The sequence below is a fragment of the Falco cherrug genome, unplaced genomic scaffold (genome assembly GCF_023634085.1).
Source record: "Falco cherrug isolate bFalChe1 unplaced genomic scaffold, bFalChe1.pri scaffold_108, whole genome shotgun sequence".
Taxonomy (NCBI): Eukaryota; Metazoa; Chordata; class Aves; order Falconiformes; family Falconidae; genus Falco; species Falco cherrug.
Window position 1 is genome coordinate 316,654 of NW_026599301.1, and position 26,169 is coordinate 342,822.

General features: G+C 46.4%; 1 protein-coding gene and 1 pseudogene across 1 annotated transcript; both read left to right on the plus strand.

The window, feature by feature from the left end:
* Positions 1–23,276, plus strand: part of LOC129735022 (ankyrin repeat domain-containing protein 26-like) — a 64,690-nt pseudogene extending 41,414 nt beyond the window's left edge.
* Positions 23,277–24,035: 759 nt separating this feature from the next.
* LOC129735023 (acrosin-like) lies at positions 24,036–26,169 on the plus strand. The gene is made up of 5 exons (XM_055700405.1): positions 24,036–24,100; positions 24,176–24,322; positions 24,662–24,945; positions 25,224–25,363; positions 25,822–26,169. The coding sequence occupies exons 1-5, from the start codon at positions 24,036–24,038 to the stop codon at positions 26,167–26,169; spliced, it is 984 nt and encodes a 327-aa protein (XP_055556380.1).

The following is a 26,169-nucleotide window of genomic DNA, read 5'->3' on the forward strand; positions in this document are numbered from 1 at the left end:
CTGTGAAGGAGAGAATGAATCATTCATGCATTTGTAATGGTCTGTAATACTAGACAGTGGAATTACAGAAAGTACTGTATTTTTTGTAGGTCAGCATACCAATGGAAGTAACTGATGGCCCTGGTTTAACTCACTCATCTGACCCAACTTCAGAGGATGTCCGGTTAGAAGCTTCAGCCTACAAGGAGACTATGCTGCTGTTGGAAGAGCTTAGCGTGGTTCATACGGGTATGTTTTCAAGTCTCTGTCTTCAGCTGTTACAAGTTCCCCTTAAAACATGATTTCTTTGTAGGCACTCCTAAGTATTTTAATTTCATATTTTGATATAGTATCTCTTTGTGACTAGAGATCCCCCTCAAAAGCTGTGAAACTGACACCTAACCTGAGATGTTGCCTGCATTACCAGCCGATGTGCCTTACGTTATCATTGGTTCTCTGTCTAGTCAGAGCTGGAGAAGCAGTTTCTTGCAAAGTACAGTTCAGCTCCTTCTAATGCGGTCATCAAAAGTCAGCAAGAGCTTTTTCTTCTTTATATCCCCTTGATGTGGTTTAAGCCCAGCCACACCTAAACACCTAAGCACCACACAGCCACTCACTTGTTCCACCCCAGTGGGGTGGGGGAGAGCATCGGAAAGGGAAAAGTGAGAAAACTCATGGGTCGGCACGAAAACAGTTTAATAGCAAAAGCCACGCACGCAAGCAAAGCAAAGCAAGGAATTCATCCAGCACGTCCCATGGGCAGGCGGGTGTTCAGCCATCTCCAGGACAGCAGGGCTCCGTCACGCATAACAAATACTTGGGAAGACAAAGTGCCATCACTCTGGATGTCCCTCCCTTCCTTCGTCCTCCCCCAGCTTTATATGCTGAGCATGATGCCGCGTGGCATGGCACATCCCTTGGGTCAGCTGGGGTCAGCTGTCCCAGCCGTGTCCCGGCCCGGCTCCTTGCGTACCACCAGCCTGCTCGCTGGTGGGGTGGGGTGAGGAGCAGAAAAGGCCTTGGCTCTGTGTGGGCGCTGCTGGGCCATAACGAACACATCCCCGTGCTACCAACCCTGTTTGCGGCACAACTGTAAAACATGGCCCCGTACCAGCGACTGCGAAGAAAATTAACACTATCCCAGCCACAACCAGCACCCCCCTCAACAGCTAATGACAAAGAGTACAGCAAAATAATGGCTTTGCTTAAAAATAATAAGTACATATATATAACAAATTTCAACTGTCATACGATGCTTGCATATGTGCACAAGGCATTATATAAACATAAGCATCACTTACTAGGGCTCTTAAACTATGCTAAAATTTCATTAGGCAAGTGTTAACCTTGGCCGAAGGCCAAACTCCCCCCCCAGTGCTGCCACTGCCCCTCCTTGACAAAACGGGGCGAAAAAGCTGGTGGGTCAGTGTGAAGGCAGGGCTGTCACTTCCCAGTGACTGTCACTGGCAAAACAGACTCCACCGATTAAAATACATTTGGATAGTGAGAAACAAAGACCCCAAACCTGAGAAGGACACGTCGGCACCCCCCCTGCTCAAGCTCTGCTGCGCTCCTTCCCTGCCACCTCCCCAGGCAGCGCGGGGAGGCTGCGGTCGGCAGTCGGGACGTAGCAGTTTCTCTGCTGCTCCTTCCTCGTCCCTTTTCCCTGCTCCAGTGTGAGTCCTCCCCCAGGCTGCAGTCCTTTGGGGAAAATCTCCTCCAGCCTGGGCCCTCCATGGGTCGCAGGTCCTTCGGGAAGGATCCGCCTGCTCTGGCACGGGGTCCTCCGCAGCACTGCGCTGTGGGTATCTGCTCCAGCATGGTTCTCTCCGGGGCTGCAGGGGAATCTCTGCTCTGGCACCTGGAGCAGCACCTCTCCCTCCTCCTTCGCTGACCTGGGTGTTTGTTTGCGGGGCTGGTTTTCACATGCTTTTCCCCTTCTCGGCCCGTGTGGTGGTTTCGCCCTTTCCTACATTTGTTTTTCCTGAGGAGCTGCCAGCACGGCTGAGAGGCTCAGCTGTGCCCTGCGGTGGGTCCATTGAAACCGTCCATGGCCAGCACGGGGCGACCCCTGGCTTCTTCTCACAGGGACCTTCCCGCTAACCTGCCACCTGCACCTAATACAGCAAAGCACTGAACAGCTTATACATTGGGCAGTATTTGTGCAGCTTTGTGTCTTTTCTGTCTCAAAACAGGTTCTGCTACTTTGTTGAAAATGCAAAACATGCTTCTTGAATATGAACAGAGAATAGAACGTCAGAAAAATCGGAATAAAGCGCTCTCAAGAGAAGTGAGGAAATTGGAAGATGAAAGGGAGGAGTCACAGTTCAGAGCGGAGAAGACTCAAGATTTGAAATCCGTGTTGGCTCACCAAGAAGCGGAATGGAAAAGGGGTATCCAAAGCCTTAAGTATGTAAATTGTGGTCTGATAATGTATTATCTTGTCAGTGGTTTTGTTCCGAAAGACACTGATGGTGCAGGCAACAGGATGAGAAGTTTCCAGTCTTTTGGGTTTGGGTTTTTTGAATCCCGTGGGCCAGTTATGCTATGAAGTACATAATGTGAGAGGGGAAAAACGTCCGGATACCAGCTCCATGTACAGTCTTCTGGATGTTGTTCTAACTTTGTTTTCTAGCAAGAAAAGAGCAAGAGAGTGTGTACGGGGAAATCAGATTTATAAGAGAGATCTGAGAGATGGTTGGGTGTGGGTTTTTTTTTCGTTTTGTCCTCGCAGCTTCAGTTGGCCTATAATACTAGGATTTCTGGTAACTCCACCCAGTGCAAGTCAAACCAGAGCTTAGAGCATTTGTTTGCTTACCTGTTTGTTTGTTGGAAAGGTCAAGTTTGGGATTGCCCCTTTCCCCACACTCCTGAGCTAGACCCGGAGGTGTGAGGTTTCTCATCGCTGTTGACATCACGTCAGACAGGGGTGGCCAGCAGGCACCGTAGGCAGTTGAGCAAGGACAGCTGCAGAGCCCTGGCCTGGGAGGGGAGATCTCCTCGTGGTGATCCCCGGTGGGATGGCGTGGCTGGGGAGCTGGCCCAGCAGGGCCAGGCGGCCCAGGCAGAGAGCGAGCTCAGCAGGAGCCACCGTGAGCTGGCAGCTGGGGCGGCCCGCAGCGGCCTGGGCTGTCTGGGGGGCAGCAGTGCCAGGGCACTGGGGGCAGTGAGTGCCCACCCCTCCTCAGGGCTTGCTGAGCTGTGTCTCGAGCCCGGGGTCCGGTTTTTGGCCGCCCAGCCCAGGAGATCTTGCCCAGCCCGTGTGAGGTCGGCAGGGAGATGCCGGGCTGGCGCGGGGGCAGGAGCACCAGCCCTGTGAGGGGAGGCTGCGGGAGCTGGGCCTGGGGGAGTTGGGCCTCCCAGCGCGGGGGAGGGGAGTACGAGGAAGACGAGGCCGGTCCCAGCTTGGCCTGGGTTTGACTTCAGCAGGTGTTCAAAATCCTCAAGCATCTGTCAAGTATAAAGAAGTAGTATTTTCATTCTAAGTGAATTCTCCAAGCAGCGTTAATTTGTACTTTCGAAAGTTACACTTTTTATGAAATTACACTAGAAGTTATATGTAAAGCTTTTTCCTTGCAATATACGCCATTCAAATACAAACGTTTGTCAGTCTTTCAAGTAATTTTAGTGGTGGTTGATTCTTGTTTTGCAGAATTTCTAAAGCAGGCTTTCAATTGGCAGTTCTTCCCTTACGCTGACACTTGATTTTTTTAAATTTTTTTTTTTGTTCACTGTTGCGAGTATATGGGAAAAAATAGTCAAAATAATGATCAAACACAAAGCTGCTTGCTTGTTTGGGTACCGTGGGCACACCATGGACCGTTTTTTACCATGTCAGTGCTTATTGCTGATTGTTTCAGTTGGTAAAGAAGCTGACCTTCCATAAGGCTTTCCTTGTAAGTCAGCTTCAAAATGAAATTGCTGTAGTTTCTCCCAGAGGTAGATCCGACTGGGGTTTAAAACTGTTTTTAATCGTATTCAGCTTAAACCCCATGCATTTCTGAATCTGGTTTTGAACACTGACATCCTTCTGGAGTAAACAGAAGCTGCTTGTTCTGCCTGTGGTCAGCAGTTGTTTTAGACTTACAGAAGGCTTGCTGAAAAATTGTTGGGTCTGCCATAGGTAAGTGGCGTGCTGATTCACCAGTATTGCTTCTGGTCACTGAATCCGTAATGTGTAGGCAATGCTCAGTATACTAAGAAAATGTATACTAACCATAGTAAAAGTTTACGATGCTTTGATCTGATGAGACAACAAACTCCTTTTTCAGCAAAATGGCTGTAATATGAAGATGGATTTTTTAAATTTTATTATAGAAGTGTGCACACTGGTGTGTGTTTCCCTATACAAATTTAAAAATAACTGATAAATCACTCAAAGTTTTTTTTCTGTATCTTGTACAACTGATACCATGCACAATGGCATGAAGTTAGAATTCTTTAAAAAGTTGAAAAGTACAGTAAAAATATGAACTCTGAAAACGTTTAACATTTTTTATGGTTTGAGTTGTCTCTGCAAGTTCATCATGTGGAATATCTACTTTTATATCAGTGCTTTTGTTTCTCAAATACTCCGTTAAATCCCAGATCTTCTTTGAAACAAGAAGAAGAAAAGAGGCTCAGAGTAGAAGTGCTGTGTGAGAAAAGGAGAGAAGACCTCCGAAGGAAAGAAGATCAATGTTGTAAAGAGATGGAGGAGAAACAGAAACTTGAGTTACAGTCTAGGAATTTAGAAATGGAGTTAAGAACACTGAGAAGGCTCTTGAAACAGGTCTATTAAATAATGAATTAAACTCTTTGTCTTATTTTCTGCTTCTTTTCAATTGTATTCCAGTATGCCTAGAGAAGGAGGCGCTTTGTTCACGGAAGAGGCGTTGGATAACAGTTGTCAAATTTTGAGAACAGTAGAGTACAGTTGGTTCACAATTGGGTGGTTGTTTTTTTTTTTTTTTGCTTTGCAGTTTATTATTCCCTTTTTCCTTTTTCAAAATTTAGGTTTCATTTGTATTTCAGGCAAAGCCTGACCTTTTTTTGAATTACTACAAAACATCCTGTATTTCGCCTTCTTAAATTTTCATAAGAAAATTTAAATTTATTTATTTATAGGTGGATTATCATAACGGTGGGGAATCAAAAATGTTTTCAAGTATGCAAGGGAGAATGGGAAGATGTATTGCTAGCTCTGTTTTTTCTTAAGATGCAAGCAGTTTTATTGTATTACTGCAGGTTGAAGAGGAACGTGATGAAACACAGAGACAGCTCTCTCAGGAAAAGAGGGCCAGAGCCCTTCAAGAAGGAATTTTGAACAACCACCTTGGGAGACAAAAGGGACTAGAAGAAGAGACAAGAAGATCTGTCGGAAAAAAATCAGAGGTAAGCAGATTTTTTTTCTAATAAATTACATTTCACCATGTTTGTTTTAAAGTCATAATAAATCTTACATAACTTTTTCTGTTTCTTGATGTTTATTTACTGTTTACCAGTGTAACTTATCTGGGTAAATACCTTTCTTGTTTTCTCTTATGTCTAAAAGTTCTGGAAAGCAGCATCACTCCTGTATGTACCTGAATTACTTGTGCAAGTCGGAAGCTAATAGAAGACACTATTTACCCCGTTTCTTAACCTATCTGTTATTTTCCATTTCATAGACATTTTGTCATCGCTTTTTAGGCTTTCTAGCAGTGAAACACCTAGCTACCTATGGCAAGGTTGACCAGGAAGAAAGTTGTTTGACAGTGTTTGTGTTTCCATTGCTTTTATTTTTTAATTAGTTATTCCCTTATTGAACTTACTTCAAGTATGCCTTTCTTTGCCACCTCCACATAACTAAAATTTTATGATCGACTCTCAGCAATGAATTCAACTCTCTGTAAGAGTTAGAGCAACTGGAGGAGAAAAAGCAATCATAAACACTGTATTAAAAAAGATCTTGAAAAGAGTTTACTGAATTTCCTAAAGAATGTGCAGTGCCTTGAAGCCTTTTTGTTCTTGGCTGTGCTGCCCAATAAATGTAGGGTGAATGTGTTTAAGTGGGAAAAAGTTATACATACAATAAAGAGGAAATATACAGGACTATTGCATTCCGGGGGTGATTGAGTCTTATAGCTAACTTTCAGTAATACAAAAGGATAAGTGTTCAGAAGACATTTGAGAAGGAAAATACCCTTTCTGGCCTTGTTTTTACCAGATCTGTAGCACAACTAATTCAACCTTAAAGGCAATATTATAAAGGCATGCACATACAAGAAAGCGCTGTCATTTTAAAAGCTTTGGTTGCTGGTTTAAGGGGGGAAAAAACCGAAACTGTATATTTGGGATGTTCATTTAGGTTTTAAGGCTATGTTGCACTTCCGTTGGGTACGTACGTTGTACATGTGCATGGGTTCACAGAGTAGCTTATTGCCTGAAACTTCATCTTCGAAGTCATGCTTCGGTACTAGAAATGTTAAAATGCAGTTTATTGCTGCAGGTTTTTTGTAGATTCATTTCCCAATTGGCTCTTTATTCATTTTCCCTGTCATTCAGGAATCCAGCACTGATAGAGAACAGGATCTGTTGTACAAGAATCAGTTACTACAAGATGAGATTGCTATGCTAAGGCTAGAACTCACTCAAGTGAGACTTAGGCACCAGGAGGAACAAGGAAAATATTTAAAGGAAAATGAGACCTTGAAAGAAAAAAATGAAGCTCTCAAAAAGGAACTTAAACTGCACAAGGAAGCATTAAGACAAATGTTTTTTCAGTTCAACGCGGAGCTGGACTTAGTAAAGAGAGAATCTGCAGTGCTGACTTCCAAACTTGAGCAGACAAACAAAAGCAAAGACAGACTAGAGACAGAAATTGAGTCATTGCGTTCCTCCCTGAACGCTGCAGTTCAAGAACTTGAACTTCATTTGTCATCAGAAAGCAATGCTGAACGAAGATTTCCCAGAGAACGTGATGAATGCCTTTGCTTGCAAGTCGAGCTCCATCGTGACCTCTCTGACGTGCAAGAAACCAACAAGAGCTTGTCTCTGCAGCTGTGTAAAGCTAAAAGCAAAGCTAATAGGCTAGAAAATGAGCTTCACCAGTTGAAGCAAATGCTCAGAGAAAAAGCTTTGCTTTTAGAAATGACAAAAAAGATTAAGTCAAGGCCAGTGTCGGGCAAAGGAATGTGATCATGCTCGACAACTTGAGAAAGATCCAGTAAGCAAACTTGTAATAAAACAGGAGTCCCTGCAGGAGCGATTGGCCCAGCTCCAGAGTGAAAACCTTCTTACTCCATCAGCAATGGGAAGAGATGCAGAACAAGAGGATCATGAAAGAAAAAATAGTGGATTATGGGCAGGAGCGTTTTAATGACATTTTCAACAAACTTAGAGCTGATACAGAAAAGCAAGTTTATCTAATAGAAGAGCGAAACAAGGATTTAAATGCCAAGCGTACTGATTTAAGGGAACAAGTCTTTAAATACGAGACTGACGTAGTAGAAAGACAGGTAAAGTATATGCGTAGAAAGAACAATTTAAAGTTTGTCCGTTCTTGAAATTAGTTTGTTCCTCCAATGTATCCGGTGTAAGTTACATGCATGGGACCAAAGAATACTCATTTGTTCTGGTTTGTTATGTTTCCCTGGAATTGCGGAAAGTTTTGGCAACGGGGATATTAGTCCTTAGATCTAAGCAGAGAACAGAAAAAAGGTATCCAAGTCTAAGCTTTGATCAAGAAAGGTGATTCTTCTCTAGAACTTTTTTCCATCTATTTTCCTTAGTCCATGTTATGCCCTATAGAATAGCCTAAAGTATTTGATGGTTTTGATGTAAGTATTGCACTGATGACATGAATGAGAGTGGTATAAAAGGAGGAACCATCCAATACACGAGGGCTGAGAAATGAAGATACAGAGAAGTGAAGTGGTTGGGGATAGATTTATATGAAGCTTCTACAGAGGGGAAAAAAGAGGTTCTCTGTAAGCTGCTGTCAAGATTGAAGAGTATTAGTAATGTCCAGCTGTTGATTTCTGTATGTGTTTTGAGGGTTCTGAGGGGCCTGCCTGTTCCTCAAAGTTCATGTCAGACGGTGACCTTAAGCTTTCTCTTCTATGATGTGTAGCCACACTCCAGCAGTACTGTCAATCATTGTAAACTGTGACTTGCTTTGTATTCTTACTACCAAAATAATGGGTTCCTTTTGAAGATCATGTGAGAGAGTGTGTGTGTGTATATGTATATAGCTATATATATATAATGAGCTATCCAGATTTTTGTAAACCTAATCTATCAGTATTTCTAAAACGAGCTGAGTAAGAAGAGTACAAGAGGATGTGATTCAACATACCCTTAAAGTGTATCTCAAAGGAGCTTTCAGATATTTGTATTCATTTAATTGTATTTGTATAGTGAAGAAACAGAAGAAAGAACAATCTAACACAAAGTCCTGCCTTCAGTCACCGGAGTAATATTTGCAGTCAAACTGTGGCTCTTAGATCACAACAGATTTCTTTGGGTTTTGTTAGAAAAAAATACCCGATTGCAGTGTGTTCCTGTGTATTGTTCAAGGAAGCACAATACCTGAGCCTTTTTTATGTGTTAGGAAACAGAAATCCTCATGAACAGCTGCTGATAGTCAAAGGTGCTCAGCTGAGAATGATGATGAGAGGTCATCATCTGTGCAGATGCCTGCTGGTGGCAGGCAAAATTTCATACTTTTGGGTTCAATCTAGACAGGTCTAACCGTATAACAAAATAAGTTAAAGGCGTATTTCGTGTTCTTAGAACTTTCTTCATGCTAATTTAACTGTTTCGTTAGGGCATGTTTGGACAACTGCAGCAGGAGCTTGCTGCTGCACTTAAAAAGCAATCTATGCCAGAAGCTTCACTTGAAGTTACTACACGCTACCACAGTGACCTGGAGAGAGACAAGCTGCGCTTGCAAAAGGAGTTGGAAAAAAAGGTGAAAACTAAGGTAGTTAATGTCTGTAACTATATGAATAAATCTGAGCGTAGCTGTTGAAAGCAGGAGCGAATGTTGTCCTTTTGCACCACCTTTTGCAGTGTTCTTACGAAAACTGAAGTATAGAGGGAACCAGAGGAGCTTTGCAGGAAAGCTGTAGGGTGATTCTGTGTGTGTGTGCATGTCATCTTATCCCCCAAAGTTGTAACCTCATCCTGTCGCTTCTAGAGTATTCCTTCTTCCCACCAGCTCCAGCTGCTGTTCTTGGTTATGGTTCCTAAGGTGTGTTTTACACTCCACGCCAACCTTGGCCATAGGTCTTGGATGGGTGGAGGAGAGCTTAGGCCTGTTTCTGTGTAAGTTGCTGCATTCTCCTGCGCTCTTGTCTTTTCCGGCCACCTTACTTTTTCTTCTGCCACTGTTGCTTTCACAGACACAGAAGCAGAACACGCTGGCTCTGACATCCAAGGACTTGCACAGCACGTGGGAGGAGCACTTGAAGTCAAGATCCCACCTTGAAGAGCGCGTTGCTCAGCTGGACGAGGAGAAGGCTGAACTGTTGCAACAGGTGAGCCCAGAAAATTCTCCAGGCACCGAGCCAATACCCAGGAGAACCACGTGCACCTTCTGGTCAGGTTCTTACATATCATTGTTTTCTGTTATCCCTGCCATTCAGGCTGCGAGTACCTTATTGTTTGGGGGTCATGGAGGAAGCAAATAAAAGCTAGATGGGTATCCTTGTGTAAGTTCTGGAGTGGCTCTGTTGGGAAGAGTTCCCAGTGTGGTTTGCTATCAGTTGAGCACATCGAGCAAGGCCACAGTTCCCAGTTCTTCCTTGGATTTTGTGTGGTCATCTTCTGACCCCTTGGTTTCTGGGCAGGTTTAAAATGCTTGATGTTTCCAGTGCGTGTGTGGAGGAGCTGCTGTATGTTTTCAGCGTAGCGGGAGCTTAAAAGCCTTGCAGAAAAACATACTGAAGGAATGCTGGGTAAATGAACGAGTGCTTGGGAAACAAGCAGCGCCTGCCAGTTGCCAAGGGACAGCCTTCCCCTTTTCTCCTTTTCTGTAGAGGGAAAATGGAAGTACAAAGTCAAAACAGCTGCCAGCTCTCCTCTGGTGTGGCTGAGAAAACACCAAGAGGAGGAAAACCAGCATGTGGCTAAGTAAATGGCCACACAGAAGAGGTGGAGGTAATGGCCGAGGGGAATAAAATGTTGAAGAACTCCAAAAGATCAGATTCCTCCACAAGCCCCTGCCTGCTGGTTGCTGGAAGATCCCATGAAAGCTTTGGATGGATCCATGTTCTCCCATGAAGTGCATACCTACGTAATCCCTACTATGAGCAGAGGCACTGCCAAAAGTGTTCTCCAGCATCTTTTCCACCTGTTATGTCTAGAAGAGGATGGCCTTTGCTTCAGCGAGGGCATCTGTTTCTGTAGTTACGTATTGGTCTGTTTGATGTGAAACCTGAAGGGATGGAATATCCTCAGGAATTCCGTCCCGTGGCATTCTGTGGAACGTGGCTAACGGATAGAGACGTCCGGCAGCTTCTCTGTGGAGAGCGCTAGATGCACAGACTGTACGTAGGTATTTTTCCTGTGCTCTGTGTGTGTGATACACTTTCAAAAGAGAAAAGAAAGATGTGAGAGTGAAAGAAAGGAAGTGAAGAAGCTGGTAGAGTTGAAACGCCCAGCTGAACTACGTCTGGCCCAAGAAATGAAAAGAAACCTCGATCTGCAGAAAGACTGTAAGAGGGACGGCTTTTTAGCGTGGTGAAGAGGTATCCCTGCGTAGAAGTCATGTTTTATTAAACTTTAGTGTAAAAATAGGTGTACCTAACTGTGAGCAGATGCCGGCCTCGTGTTAGTTCTTGCAAGGTACTTCTGTACACCAGCCCCTAGTTTTCACTAGCTGCCAAAACAACTGCAGGTGCAGGTTGCCCTGCAGTTCTCCTGGGGAAAAAGGGAGTCTTTCATACCTCTTTTCAGGTGAAATCTGGACTCTCCAAGTGTATGTGACACAGGAATACTGGTTTTTCCTGGTAATTCCTGGTGTGTCAAGCACGTTAAAGATGAAGCAAGCTGTGTCTGTGCTGTTTACATGAGAGTATGTGAAAAAGTCCAGTTTTGTTCCTTTGCTTCATTGTTTTCATGACTAGTTTGCTGTGCAGGTTGAAGAGGCTGCTGAGCAGAGCTACGAAGGAACTAAGGGTGTATGAGGAGAGAGGGGGACTGTCCCAGCTTAATTTGCAGGGAGAAATGAAGAGCAGGTATTCTGAAGTGGTCAATGAAATTGGCAGATTAAGAACAAAGGTGAGCTTTATTTTGTTTGGGTTATTGTGGTGTTTTTTCTTGTGAAACCTTTGTTCTTTCTTTATACTTCTTTTCATATTGTTGACTTTTTTTCTTGGCTGTATTTCTGAAATTATTTGGCTGTTTTTTGATGTTCCTTCTATGGTCACAGTAGTAGGCGACTGTAATACTGATGTAGCTCTTAGGGGTAAAGACGGAAGTGTTACGTACACAGCAGTATCTGCGAGGGCACATCAGGGGTAGGCTGTCCTGCAGAGGAAGGGCAAAGCAAGAGCCACAGCAAGGCTGGCAGGGTCTGTGACCACACAGGCCAGGGATCAGCCCCACAGGCCCTCACCAAGAAGAGCAGAAGAGTTCTGGGGACAGTAAGCAGAGTGCGCCAAGAGTGCAGATCACCAGGCCGGTCCATAGGGATGGGCAGGTCTGCAGTTCTACTGGGCCGTCACGTCCATGGGTGAGGGTCAGGGCTGAGAGCAGTGAAGGCCCAGCACAGGCCTGGCTGCAGCTTGAGGCCGTGGCAGCATCGTCGGGCTCCGACGGATGCATTCCCTCTCGGAAGAGAGGGGAGTAACGCCACCATCACTCGGAACAGCTCTGTGCAGTTGGCCTTGCCCAAGGTCACCCCCTGAAGGCTGTCTCGGGCACGAGTTGAGCAGGAGGCAGGTGGGGGTTTGCTTTTCGGAATGGTGTCTTTGCTTCCCAGGGCACAATGCAGTGTGAGGTGGTGCGGAAGAAACCCTGTAGCTTGTTGCTTACTAGTAGCTGACTCAGTCCGTCTTTCCTGGTCTTAGAGACCCACAAATGGTTTTGAGGTTGCTCTGCGGCGAATGAAGAGACGGGACGCAGCTTGATGCAAGCAAATGTCAATTTATTGTACAGAAGCACACGTTTTTATACACTTTCAGAAGCTGCGCGTTTCAAACTAATTGGTTCTTGAAGCTAAGCCTTGCATACTAGGCAATCCCTGATTGGTGGTTAACTACCAGCAATTAACAGCAAGGTGTTACCTTTCCTTGGCGCCATCCGTCTCCCACTCCCCTGTGCTCTGCAAACATGCCTCATCATGTTAATTGTTGTCTAGACAAGCTCGAGCACATTCCCATCAGCTAACCGATTGCCACGCGTGGTCCTAGTTTCCAGCCCGCTCCTGCATTGCTCTGGCCGTTCGGTAGCATGTGACCTTTTAGCTGCTTCTCCGCTCATTACTGAGATAGCTGTGTTTCAAAGTTATGCTCCTTTTTAGAAGATATTATTGTAGAACGAGTCAACTGCCTTGACAGTGGCTCATTTTTAGTTCACAGGTTAGCAGCATATTTGTGTTCCTGTTGGAAGAGTTATTTTGAATGACAGGGAATGGAATTACGTTTGGGCAATTTTAAATAAGTGTAAAGTTTCTACGTATTTTAGAGACTTTCAAGTGTTGACTCTGCTGGTTTCCCCCACTTTTTTAAAAATAAAAGATGATGGGATATCATGTTTTATGGTTAATAGGTATAGACGATGGATGTTTCTGGAGGGGGAAAGAAGGGGATAGAGCTGTAGTTGACCATTGGGACCTATGGGAAGTCTGATATTTCCTGGAAATCTTTTGAAAACAAACTGCAGCTTTGACCTAAAGAGACTGTCTTCTGCCACCACTGCTGCAAAAGCGGTGTTCTGAACTGCTACTTCCAGATCGTTTAGCGTAATGGAAGAGAAGGGTACCCGTTTCTTGCCTTGTCAGTTCTGTGACAAAGCTTTGACCGTGTGACAGCATGTGATAATTCCTCTGAAGCGTGACACATGGTTCTTTTTCTGATGAAACCAGAATGTGGCTGTGATGTAACTGGGTATGGGTGTGTTTGATTTCCTATGATCGTATGAACACCTCGCAGAAGAATAGCCCTGGTGCTTTTCAGCCTAGCCCTGCGGGTGTCATGCCGCTGGTTTGGTACCTCTCGGTCCGTGACCCACTGCAGAACTGAGGAAGGATGGGAACCTGAGGAATGCTGTCAGAAATTATGTGAAAGCTGTTCTTGTTTTAAAAGAAGAGCCTGGTTTCACTTTTGTGATAAATAGTCTTGATGGCCAACTCCTTTACCAATTTTCACAGATTTGACTAATTTTAGATCCCTCTGAGTTCCCTGGTTTTTTCCCCTTTCCTGTCTACAGGTTGATGAACTTTCCCAGCAGCTGGAGATAGAGCCTAAAAAAGGCATGCAGCTAGAAGCACAAAATCATGATTTGCGAGAGGAGTTGTCCACCATGCGTGGGAACCATGAAAAACTGGAGAAGAGCAAAAGCCAGCTGAAAGAAGAGGTGGCTAATCTCAAACACCCATATGGAGACTGACATGGTGGATCGCAGCCAAATAGAACAATCCAAAAGAGAGGTGGAAGAGTGAGCTGAACAAGAAATAAGACAAAAACGGCAAGAAGTCAACCTGATTTTGCAGGTAAGTTCATTTCTTATGTGTGTCTGTTATAGACTTCTGTTTTGGTTGTCATTTTTAGGGGTGGTGGTGGTGCCTGATTCCATGTGTTACGCTGTACTTCTGTTTTTCCTGAAGGGCAGTGGGAGAAGGGAATATGGTTGGGCAAGACGCTTTCATGTGCGTGCAGTGTGCCTGCAGGCCCTGAATCAAAAACTTGCCCAAGGTGTGGATTTTCATTTTGCAGTTCTTGGAGGGGTATCACTGTCCACTGGTCTTGTTCTCATTGTTTATCCTTGAATGGGTATTGCAACTTAGAGTTGTCACAGCCAGGCATACACATCTTCCTTAGTCATTGCACAAGGGGCAACGCTCAGAAAAGAAGTCACCAAAGCTGCAGGGTGGGGGCTGGGGGTGCGGCATCTCCATAATTTCTTTGAGGAATGCTATGCCCTGTCCTACAGAGATTGTGTTCTTCCATCAGTAGCTTTGATGAAGAATAGTGCTAAGATGGGGGTTCTTTCTGAATGAAAAGAATCATTTAGTGTGGTAGTTCCAGGGTTCTGCCCTGGTCGCTGATGGCAGTGAGGAGGCACAGTTGCCTCGCTGAATCGAGCTGGGCCCTTGAAATTGGGTACGTGCAATTGACTGGCGAGGGGAGTTCTCTTTTTCTTTGCGGTGGTTGAAAGTGTGTATCTACTTCAGATGCAGGCAGCCTCCCAGGACAGATTAGAACAAATCAGAGCCAGTCGTCATGCTTTGCTGACAAGCCAGCTAGAACACAGAATTGGAGACCTCGAACGTGAATTGGACAGGATAAAAAATACCCAACGAGACAGTATTTTTCAAAAAGAATCTGTACAGGCAGAAGCGGAAAAGTACAAAGACCTGTATCTGGAGGAAGTTAAAAATGGAAGGTGCCTAGGAAATAAACTGGAAGGGTAAGTCCATGCATTTTTGGCGTGATAATAAGATACTACTTTTTTCTCAAGCAGTTTTCTTCGTTAAATACCTTTTCTACATCTGGTCAGCATTATGCATAAGATAGCATATTTGTGATGAAAGTACCTTAAGGCTCCCCCCTGTTCATTGGAACTATCTTCGTTTCTCTTCAGTGTTCCAGCAGTAACACCACCGATCATGGGCATTAATAGGATATTTTTGAAGTTGAGTTTGTTTTAACAGGCAGCCTTTTTGCCAGTCTCTAATCTCCTCTTCTTATTCTAAGTACGGCAGAAAAGAGAATGTCATGTCCTTTACTGCTTGAATAAGGATAGGCCCTTCAGAGAACGGCATTTGGTGCTATGAAGAAGAACAACAAAAATCTTTTGGCTTCCATTTTAGCCGCATGTCATAGGTTTCAGCTTGCTTTGGGAAAGGAAGGGAAGCCCAGAGTTCTTACGCCGGTGATGTACCTTTCAGGAAGAGCTATGTAAACACACGGTGTGCACAGACTGCTTTGAGGCCTTAATGCTGAGAAGTCCAAAGAATTGGTTAACTCTTGCTGCTTCCTGCAGGTAGTGTGGCTACCTAGAAATAGGCTCTTCAAAAAACCTCAGATCAAATTATGGACATTTTTTTTGAACTCTCTTAATCCCTTCCACTTTCAGAAGTCAGATAATAGTCAAAGACCTGGAGGGTAACTTTGCGGAAGTGTTATTACCAAAGATAATTCTTTGTATGCTTCTGAATGTTTCAGAGCTAATGAGAGATGAGCAGAAGCCAACGCTAAGCTCCTTCAGGAGTGCCATAGAAGCAAACCTTTAATTGCAAGCAGCGCTGTCAGTGGTCCAGTTCTGTATTCAACTGAACTGGGACATATTAGCAACAATCCGGCACTGAATAGAAGTCTAAATCTAGGAGGAAGCTTCCTAACCCCGACCGGGAATACGTTACCATCAAGAAACAGAGTTGAAGCCTATGTGGCTAAGGTAAGCGTTTTTAAATACTGTTCTCAACTAGTGTTGAAGAGTATCTGTAAGCAAGGTTGTGCTTTTCAGTCTAAAGTTAGAATCCATTTCTAGTTCCAAACCATATGCTCTAATATGCTAAACCAAATTGCTCATCAAACCAGTATACAACTAGGTGGTAGAAATGAAGACTTCTGGTCATTAGGGTTATAAAATTTCCAGAAGCGCTCAAAGACCAAAAAATACTGAGTTCTAAATGATGAACTGCGTAACAGGTTTTTTTTGCAAGTTCTCTTTTGCAAGAGAAACTGTGGTGAAGAATACTGTGGCATAGGAAGCTCCCAAATAAGCTCTTCAGTAAAATTTAATGCGGATGCCCCATCCCTGGCAGTGCTCAAGGCCAGGCTGGGTGGGGCTTGGAGCAACCTGGTCTAGTGGAAGGTGTCCCTGCCCATGGCAGGGGGGCTGGAACTGGATGATCTTTAAGGTCCCTTCCAACCCAAGCCATTCTGTGGATGACCTTTTTTAAAACAGCTATCTTTATGATGAGTGCAAAATCCCATCAGACTTCTTTGTTTGAGACACCTTTTCCCCCTTCACTGATGTTCATGCTAGCAGTTTCTTCACCGGAACTGGTTTTAGTACAATACCAACAAAGGGATGCTTCAAAACTAGGATGGTATGAACAGGGCACGTTACTTCTCACTTGAGTGCGGGACGAATGCTGTGCCTCGGAGGCATTTGATTTTGGGGGTCCTGCTATGTGGTGTTATATGTAACTGCTCCTCAGGAAGTCTACAGAGCTTTCTAATTTGGTAAAAAGCTGCAACCTCTGCAATACCTCTGGTCAAAATATGCCCTGTAATTAGCAGTCAGCATGATAGCACATCCCTCACAGAATGGTAAACGTGATATCATGAGACTTGGAAACAGATGTCAGTAGTTGTAATCGGTTTCCCACCTAGCATAGGACTGAGGCATGGGCAAGCTTGCCTGTTCAGTCAGTGTCTGTCCCTCGCACATTCTGTTGTTGAATGGATGTGAGAAGCATTTGGTCACCTTTAAGCCTTACCCTGGTTCAGTGGTCCCACCTACATTGGAAAGAATCCATTTAAAATAACGTGTCTACATACTGCACATGGTTTAAGAAAAAGAAAAAAACCAAACCAAACAACAAAACAAAAATAGACAAAGCAGTGTGTAGGTAGTGCGTAGCAGCAGCAGTTAAGAGATGAACTTTTCTGTATCGTTGTGAATGTGGTTTTTGTGTCAGAGGGGTGGACATAACACTACCTAAAGAACGTGGGAGGCAATTAGTACTGTACCACCTGCAGGGATTATTCTGCACGCAAGCAGCAGAAAGGAGGCGAAATTCAGGGATCCACTGCAAAACTGAAGTAAGGAGAAAGCCAGGACAAGGGAACAAGAGGGACAGGGAGCAGGGAGCAAGTGAGGGCAGGGAAAAAAGAGAGAGAGATGGGAGCGAGATGTTACAAGAAGAAAAAGGCAAAGGAGGAAACCATCCCACTTCTAGGAAAAAAGCTGTCCTAGTTTAAAAGAAAAGGGTTTAACAGTTGTGGTTTCTTTTTTTGAAGAAGAAACAGGAAAAAAAAATAACCTCCCTGTTACTAAATCCAGCTGCACATCTTTTTATGGTATTTCTTCCTGTAATCACCAGTTAGGGAACGACTGAGACTAATTGTAGTGTCACTGCTTGTAGCCTCGAGTCACCTGACGTTCAGTGTATTCAGGGAAGTCTTAAAACCTGATCTTCTCTGGAGTCCTTCAGAAGAAAGGAACTGAGTTCTCAGAGGTGCAGTAGTTGCTAGAGGACTAGGCGAGTATTTCGCTTAGAACTGCGGGCTTAATTGTTCTCAGTCGGGTGCAGTATGTCATGTGCATAACATGCATCTGAGAAAATAGGATTGAATTGCAACATAAGACTTTGAAGTCAGGAAGTAACAAAAGGGAAAAACTGCATGTATCCCTCTGCATACAATAATGGGTGGCAAATCTCAATCAGTTTCCAAATGCAAAATCACCAGATGCACAGTCTGTGCAGTCATTTCCACAGGGGTCCCGTGCCATTCAGGAGGCAAGTTGGAGCATGAGGGAAGAAATCAGAGATTATAGTGTTAGTCTATTTTGAAATGCTTTGCTGGTTGTGCCGCCTGGTATTCTGTCTGTTCACCAGACTGTTTCAAAGCAGAAGAATTTCTCTGACTCTAAGCCTTTTCTTCACTTCACTGTTTACTTCAGTTATGCCTCAGCTTTGGTTTCCCACTAACCTGGTTCCCTTCTACAGAATTTGCCTTGCCTTTAAATTCAGGATGCGCAGTGCTGCCTTGGCTGGAGATGACAAATGTTTCTGCCACTGAAGCTCTAAATGACAGGGAGTTAAGGAGCTGAAATTGCAGTGTGCCTCAGGCAGTCCTTTTGCACTACTTTTTTTAGTCAAAGCTCTCTGCAGATTTGGTGTTCCTTGTAGTAGCTTCCTCAAGGTGAGAAGGGCTATTGGAAGTAGGGAACATGCCAGCCATTCTGAAGAGGAAGATGTTTGTGTAAATTTCGTTTGTGCACAAGCTTTGAAATAGCTTCAGGGGCAAAGAGGTGAAAATAGTTCACACTGCTCTTATTCAAAATGATGGTGATCATTGGTCCTGCAGCTGCTGGAAGAAACACTGGTAAATGATGCTGACAAGAGGAAGGAGTGCTCCACTAGCAAGTGGACACAGTTTCTTCTTTAGACTTAACTAAGGAATTTGGTGTTTAAAGGCTTGAAAGATTGCACCGTTTTCCTAAACATGAGGCATGACTATCAGTGATTACACATAGAGCCGTACATGTTGAAGATGGTAATATCACAAGTTCAGCAAAAAATGAGCGTGTTATTCTTAAAAGAGCATAAAGAAATGTGTTCCATTCCAGTATAGCCCCTTCCCCTTTATCAAATATATACGCTACAGAAATGAATAACCTTGAAGTGCAAAAGGATCTTTAAAAATAGAAAAAAGTTCATATTGGCACAAGCTTATTAACCAGTAGAATCCCAATCCCATGCAAATGTCTTCGGGTTTTTTTGGTGTTTTTTATTTGTATTAGAGCTTCAGTAATGTGGAATAAATTACAAGTACTTGACAAATTCTGTGCATGTCATTAGACAGTGACTGTAGCAACTAGCAATTCAGCATTTCAGACCTGCTCCCTTAGTCCATAGCCTAAGGCAAGGAATGTCTCCTGCAAGTGCTGCAAGGAGGTTTTGGGACTGGAGTCCTGTTGTTAGGTTTAACAAATGTCAAGCTTAAATCCTAAGAGCTGTGCCAAAGGCTGGTGAAAATGAACATGGGTGTCTTGACAGACAAGAACAGTGAACTCTGCAACCAGGGTGAATCAGTGGGTAAATGAAACCAGTTTAATGTGGGAAGGGAAATGTCTGCTTCCTCTTCATCTTTCAATTTCTGTTCCGTTTCTGATTTGGCTTTCTGCACTCTTGTAGCAGTCTTTGTTGTTAGCTTTTTTACTTGCTTCATTTACATGTAGGCCACGTTCTTGTTTCTCACTGAAGACCTGTGAACATAAGGCCATTTTTCTTTCTTCTTCAGCTCCTTCATCAAAAATCTGTCCCTCTCTCTTCTCTGCAGCCAGATACATGGCAAGGTTTGCAGCCAGCATTGTTTAATGTTGGGATGGTATTTTATACTGGAAATGTTGTCTGTTTACGCTGTTAGGTTTTGATTAAAACTTACTGATGTATTCACATTTTCCTAACACTGCGCATATTTTGAACTTTAGTTTGTCCAAGTGAAAGAATGACTGCTGCAGGGGACTTCTCTGCTTTATGTATTTGTAGTGCAAGGGCTTCGGTGGTAGTTAACCGTCTGTGAGGTGTAGCGCAAGGGCTTCGGTGGTAGTTAACCGTCTGTGAGGTGTAGCGCAAGGGCTTCGGTGGTAGTTAACCGTCTGTGAGGTGTAGCGCAAGGGCTTCGGTGGTAGTTAACCGTCTGTGAGGTGTAGCGCAAGGGCTTCGGTGGTAGTTAACCGTCTGTGAGGTGTAGCGCAAGGGCTTCGGTGGTAGTTAACCGTCTGTGAGGGGTAGCGCAAGGGCTTCGGTGGTAGTTAACCGTCTGTGAGGGGTAGCGCAAGGGCTTCGGTGGTAGTTAACCGTCTGTGAGGGGTAGCGCAAGGGCTTCGGTGGTAGTTAACCGTCTGTGAGATGATAGTCTATGGATTTAATCTGTTATAATGGAACTTTGAGCTCTAGGAGTAGGCTGGTTTACCCTCCTTGCCACTTCTGATATACAAAAAGTTCTTGGTGGTCGCAGCAGTTGTGTCTAGGAACTCAACTTCAGAACAGTACTGGTACTCCAGACTCGGAGCATCATTTCACGGAGTCTTACAGGATCCAGCTTACTCTGTGCTAAAGCAGCCTGTGTGGATAAGTAGTAAGTCAACACCACTTTCTGAAAAAGAACTGTTGAGAAGTTGCCTGCTGCAAATGAACACCTGGTGTGTTACCGCCTGAAGAGATGTGCAGTGAGGTGAGAAGTACCTGCTCAGGAGGTTTGGGACACTCAGCTGTGATGCCTTTCCCAGGGGTTTGGGGGGAAGGAGAAAAGTGGAGGCAAGTTAAGGTCCTCGGAGGTGTATTTTGCCTGGCTCTTCATTCATTCCCTTTTCAGAAATCAGTGTGTTGGCTTTATTTCCACCTATTTCTCTTCCCTCAGACATGGATGAGAATCACAAAGACGTTGATGGAATGAATAAGAGGAAAACAAGACCTTTTTCTTCTCTTGATTGATTTGTACATGTTGCGGAGGGTCCTGTGGACCTTCTAGTCATTGTGAAGACTCAGGAAACCAGGGAAAGTGGTTTCTTCTAACACCACTAAGTACTACGACTTTGCTTGGGCTTGGTCCTGGGTTTGGGCCGTATTTTGGTCTAGGCATTAGTTTTCCTGCTTTTCTCTGTTACCTGTGTCTCGTCTCAGGAGTTAGGGGGTCCTTTCTCCCCGGAATTTTGCTTCTGCTCGTACCTGCTTGAAAGCAATTAGAGATTTGGGGGGTCCTTTTCCATTGTTCATGCGGCTCTGTTGGCACAGAGTATTTCAATGAAGTATCACAGAGTGGTGCTTCTCCTGCAGGATCCGGTGAATTTGGTCCCAGCTTTCCCTGTGTTCCTGGAGAGAGAGCCCTTCCCTCCGCTTCGCTGGTTTACAGCCCCGCTCCTCTGACCCTTGCAGTTACTGCCTGTTACTGCTGCTCTTGTGAGGGTAAGCAGAGTGGTTTCCTTCCTGAGGCTCTTGCTCTCTCTGTCCTGTTGAGTACCCTGTGCAGTGTTTCCGTTCTTCTTCTTGTTGTTATGCTGCTAGGTGGGTCTGCTCATTTCATAAAATAAATGCTCCTTCCCCCAGGAATTCAGTACTAAAATCAAGAGAGTCACAGAAGGAGTGAGGGTGGAAAGGGGCCTCTAGAGATGATCTAGTCCGACCTCACCCCTGCTCAAAGCAGGGTCAGCCGTAGCAGGTTTCTCACTGTTCTGTCCAGCCAGGTGGTGTACATCTCCAAGGATGGACCCTCCACAACCTTTTCTGAGCAACTTGTTCCAGTGGCTGTCCATGCTTACAATTTTTTAAAAAATAATAATTATAAAAATCCTTGTGTTAAAATTTCCTCTATCTGGATTTGTGCCTATTCCTCTTGTTCTTTTGCTTGGCACCGCTGAGAAGAGTCTGGCTCCATCTTCTGTACTCCCCCCACCAGGTACTTATACACATAGATAAGGTCCCCCTGAGCTTTCCTGTTCTCCAGCAAAGAAACAGTTGCAGCTCTCAGCCTCTGCATATAGCTCACAAGGTCCAAGCCCTGCAGCATCTTCATGGCCGTCGTAGCCCTGGAAGCTGTATGATACGTGTTTGGAAATTCACTTCTGTGTGTCACAAATTTGATGGAAAAAATGTAGGAGTAGCAAGTACCATCAAACGTAAACAACAGCGTATAGCGCTTGGACTGTGACTCTTAAATTAGGAGATGTGATTCCTTCTTGTGAAGGCTTCTGAAGGCAGAATCATAAGTGAGAATAACTTAATTGGTAACAATACCCACTTTCTAGGGGAGAAGAGGCGTAAGTGCTCCTTTGCAGTGATCCAGGCTGATTCCAGCTACATAATAAACCCCACAGCACTCGCTGCGTAGAAGCTGTAGCTGCGGTTGTTTTTCTTAGTACACAGTTTGCAAGAAAAAATTGTGTGTGCTTTTATATTTTTATAAATGTGTGTCGTGGTATTTGCAATAACAATAAAGAAGTTTTGGCGTCATCTGTAGGAGCTCTTTCAATTTCCCATCTTAAGGTGGAGAAAAGAAGAATATTGGCACACGCTTTTTTCTATACAAATGGTGTATGTCAATCCTGCAGCAGCTGCTGGTGCAGCTCTTCTCTCTGTGAAGTTGCAGAAGCCAGCCTCAACTGGCTGATTTGTCCCTGTGGGTGGCATTTGTACATATCTCGGCATGTAGCTGACATCCTGTTTGTGTGTTTGATGATAAACTTCAGCCGTACCTTCACTGCTATAACTGCGCTAGGCTTTCTTGCTTTCTTCCTGTGTATTTTGTTAAATGCCCAGTAATAATCCAGCTGGCGAGTTACAAATTGTTTTGTTAACGTTGCTGAGCAATGAGGCAGCTGCAGCCCGACTGACCAAAAGTTTCTCTTCAAGAAAAATCAAACCCCAAACCAAGGTGTGTCTACTTGGAATTATATTTTTAGGTTTTCTCTCATTATGTGTGGATTTTAAGAATGTTTTAGAAGTTTAATATTAGAAAAATGTGACTGTTAAAGTATTAACTATATTTTCTGTATAATTCTAGGTACGGCAGGAACTAGATGAAAGAATCGCTAAAGAACTTAAACAAGGTAATGTGTCACTGTTAGGGGCATTTTTAAGGAAAAAGAGGAGTGTTCCTAACTCCTGAATGTAATGGCTTGAAAGCTGTCAAGTTCCTGTGCTAAGCACAGGGAGGTTTTTCTGCTAGCTTTCCAGTTTAGACTTGAATGTGAAAATTTCCTGCTTACCAAAAGATTGTGTAGAATGTTATGCCGTTGCCTGAAAAAGACAAGTGCAGAGAAAACTAACCCACTTCCTCTACACGGGTGCACTTGGCTTAAGCTGAAGTCACGTTTTTCTAGAGTGAATCCTTGAGCACAAACATCAAACGTAAAAGAAGCCCTGAGAGAAGACGTTTATAGACTTCAGCCATCGCTGCTTCTTCCATGTGCGTCGGTTGCATTCCGCACTACATCATACCGCGCCCATTCTCTGCTGTTGGGTCTGGATTTTTGCTGTTTCTTGTCCATTGCTTGTATTTGTAGCTTATATGTTGCAGTCTTTTTTGAATAAGCAAGAAAAATATAATCAGTGATGAAAGATACCCTTTCTTTGGGAAAAGATCATTTAGTAGCACTTAGGCAAACATCAGATGAGTTGAATGCTTTTAACACATAGCATGAAACATGCTCTATAATATGAGGCCAGGTGTCGAAAGAGGAATTCCACCTGTTTCAGGGTAGTCGTTCCTCCAGAGTCACTGCTTTGCTTTGCAGTGACTGGTGCTATTTCAAAGCAGGTAGCCCCTGCGAGAATTTCCTTCTGTTCCTGCATGCTTTTGGTAATACAGAGAGTGTTCAGCTGTAGCTTCACAGCTCGTTCCATGTGTCCGAATGGACACAAAGCCGTTGCATTTCATCCGTGTGCATTTTGAACCTGACTGTGCGTCTGCTAGGCTTGTTTGCAGAGCACAGGGGAGTGGGAGACGGATGGCGCCAAGGAAAGGTAACACCTTGCTGTTAATTGCTGGTAGTTAACCACCAATCAGGGATTGCCTAGCACATGCTTGCGCCATCAGGGTGGGCAGGTCCCATGGCAGGCAGCGCATTCCACAAGGCTCTGTCGGGGTGCGCGATCCCAGCTTCTGCCTCCACTCCTGCTTGGGACCCCTCCTATTGCCTCCCCTCCCTCCCCTCCCCCCCCGCCCCCCCGACACCACCACGCCCAGCACCCGGAACCAGGCACTCTGTGACATCAGTCCCACGTCCAAGGGAACCCCGGGCAACGGGAATCCTGCGGGCAGTACGTCAGCAGCCGTACTGGTGGCGACAAGCCCTCGTCCTTGCAGCTGCCACATGTCGCTGGCAGCGATGGGTTTTCTGCGTCTCCTCGTTGTCCTGCTGGCCGTGTGCTGTCCTGTGCACGGCACATGGGACAGCTGTGGGTAAGTGGCCCGAGGCTCTGGGAGGGAGCTTGGGCAAGCCTTGTGGGCTTCACTGGAGGGGGCCTGCTTGTCCCCCATGGCCACCCCCCAGGTTCCTGAAAGCCATGTGGGAGGCTCAGTGCCTTGACAGCAGCCAGGCTGCCGGCACAACTCGTCTACGGGCTGAAGCAGAAAGCGGGGCGAGGGGAGCGGGTTTTGGCCCCACGGGTTTCCTCGGCCCGTCTGGCCATGCCTTGTGGGGAGGGAAGACGGCTGGCCTTCAGCCGCAACGGCGCAAGCCATCCAGCAGCACAGTAAGGAGTTTCTGGTTACAGAGGGAGCTGCGGGCTTCGTCCCATGGCTTTGCACTATGGCATGTCGCGCGTCGTGGGTGGCACAGATGCCCAGCCAGGGGCCTGGCCCTGGATCGTCAGCATCCAGGCTCTCGTGGAAGGAGGCACGGCGCACATCTGCGGGGGCTCCCTCATCAGCCCACAGTGGGTCCTCACAGCAGCCCACTGCTTCATCGAGGTCAGGTAAGGAGGACCAGGGGTCGGGGCTAGCCCCACAACACTAGCAGGTGCCCTGAGCGCAGCAGCACGTGCTACTGCCGTCCCGTTGCCCTGCAGTACGCCCAGTGCCTGGGCACTCCGGAGCCCCGCCGAGAGGCTGCTCAGGAGAAGGCTGGGCTCGTGCCACTGCTTCCCAGCAGCCTCCCGCTCGACACTGCTTGAGCCCAAGGCACGCGAGGGCAGTCGCAGCCTCCCTAGCGCTGCTTGCCTCTCTCCCTCGTCGAGCAGAAGGCAGGGCAAGTGCCGGGCTGCTGCAGCACGTGGCTGCGCTCCCTCTGAGCCCTCTCTCCATCTGCCTTCCAGGCACATCACCGTCTTGCGCGTGGTGCTCGGTGCTACCCAGCTGACTCAGCTGGGCCCTGAGGCTCAGGTGCGCGCCGTCAGGCGGCTGCTGGTTCACCAGCACTACTGGAACGTCACACAGAGGAACGACATTGCCTTGCTGGAACTGGACCAGCCTGTCCAGTGCAACAGCTACGTACAGCTTGCCTGTGTGCCCGACGCCTCGCTGAGAGTCTCAGAGCTGACAGCCTGCTACGTCAGTGGCTGGGGTGCCAGGAAAGCAAGAGGTGAGTGGCCCAAACGCAGTGGCGGCGCCAGTGCAAGCTTGGCCAGCTTGGGGAAGCAGGATGCGCTTCCTGACGGCAGAGGCGAAAGCCAGAGTCAGGCTGTGGGGGCGTAAGCCTCTCTCTTCGAGAGAGGGGCCGGCGCCATTGACCCAGAGCAAGGCAGAAAGGCAAGAGCGGTCCAGCGCCTGTCCGCATGCAAAGCCAAGCCCCGGGGGAGGGCTTCAGCCAGACGGGGGAGGAGAACTGGCAATGAGCTGCTGGGTGTTCATTCCTTTCTGTGCTCTTCACAGCTGGAGGATCGGCATACGCGCTGCAGGAGGCCCAGGTCCACCTCATTGATGCCAGGGTCTGTAACAGCAGCGGCTGGTACAGGGGAGCCATCCACAGCCACAACATCTGTGCTGGCTATCCGCAGGGCGGCATCGACACCTGCCAGGTAGGAGCGTGCTACAAGCCAAGCCCTGGCAGCGCAGGCAGCCCCGCCACAACCGCCCAAACGTGCGCCATCACGGCCTTTTGCTGGCCACTCACACTCCCATGGCTGGGTCCCCACCGCTGAGGGCCTTACCCGCCCCTCCCCATGGGCAAGCCCTTGCCCAGGGCCTGCCCGCCTTGTCCCAGAGGCCTGGCACGCTGCCCAGAAGGCCCGCCCGGTGCCCCTGGCAGCCCACAGCTTCACCATCCCAGCCGTCTGACACACCTTCACCACCACCGTGAAGAGCGGTGAGAGCGAGCCCTGCCTTACAGGCCCACCGCCCCCTGCCAGGCAAGCTTCTACAGAGCTTGGCTGGCCACTGAATGCAGCTCTGGCAGGTGCCGTGAGAGAGAAGGAGCCAGCCACCGGGCTGAGGGTGGCCACCCAACAACCCCTTCGTCCTCTCTCCTGTGCTGCAGGGGGACAGCGGTGGGCCTCTCGTGTGCCAAGACAAGAGCGCCGACTACTTCTGGCTTGTTGGCGTGACCAGCTGGGGGACGGGCTGTGCGAGAGCAAGGAAGCCCGGAGTCTACACCTCCACCCAGCACTTCTACGACTGGATCCTGGCGCAGATGGGCCTGCGCCCAGCAGTAACCACTACTGCAAGGCCACAGCCAGTCTTCACCTACACCCCCGTTCAGAGGCCAAGGCCAAGGCCAAGGCCAACAGAATCGAGCCGGTTTCCACCCTGCCCGTTTCCAGTCCAGAAGCTGCTGGACTTCTTTACTCGGCTGCAGGAGCTCCTGCAGTACCTAAGAGCGAAATAG

Excerpts from the sequence above, each read along its gene's own strand:
- LOC129735023 (XM_055700405.1), top strand. The coding sequence starts at position 24,036 with ATGCCTTGTGGGGAGGGAAGACGGCTGGCCTTCAGCCGCAACGGCGCA. Across the intron at positions 24,101-24,175 it reads GCAAGCCATCCAGCAGCACA|GGGTGGCACAGATGCCCAGC; the intron begins GTAAGGAGTTTC and ends GTCGCGCGTCGT. Across the intron at positions 24,946-25,223 it reads AGGTGAGTGGCCCAAACGCA|GATCGGCATACGCGCTGCAG; the intron begins GTGGCGGCGCCA and ends TCACAGCTGGAG.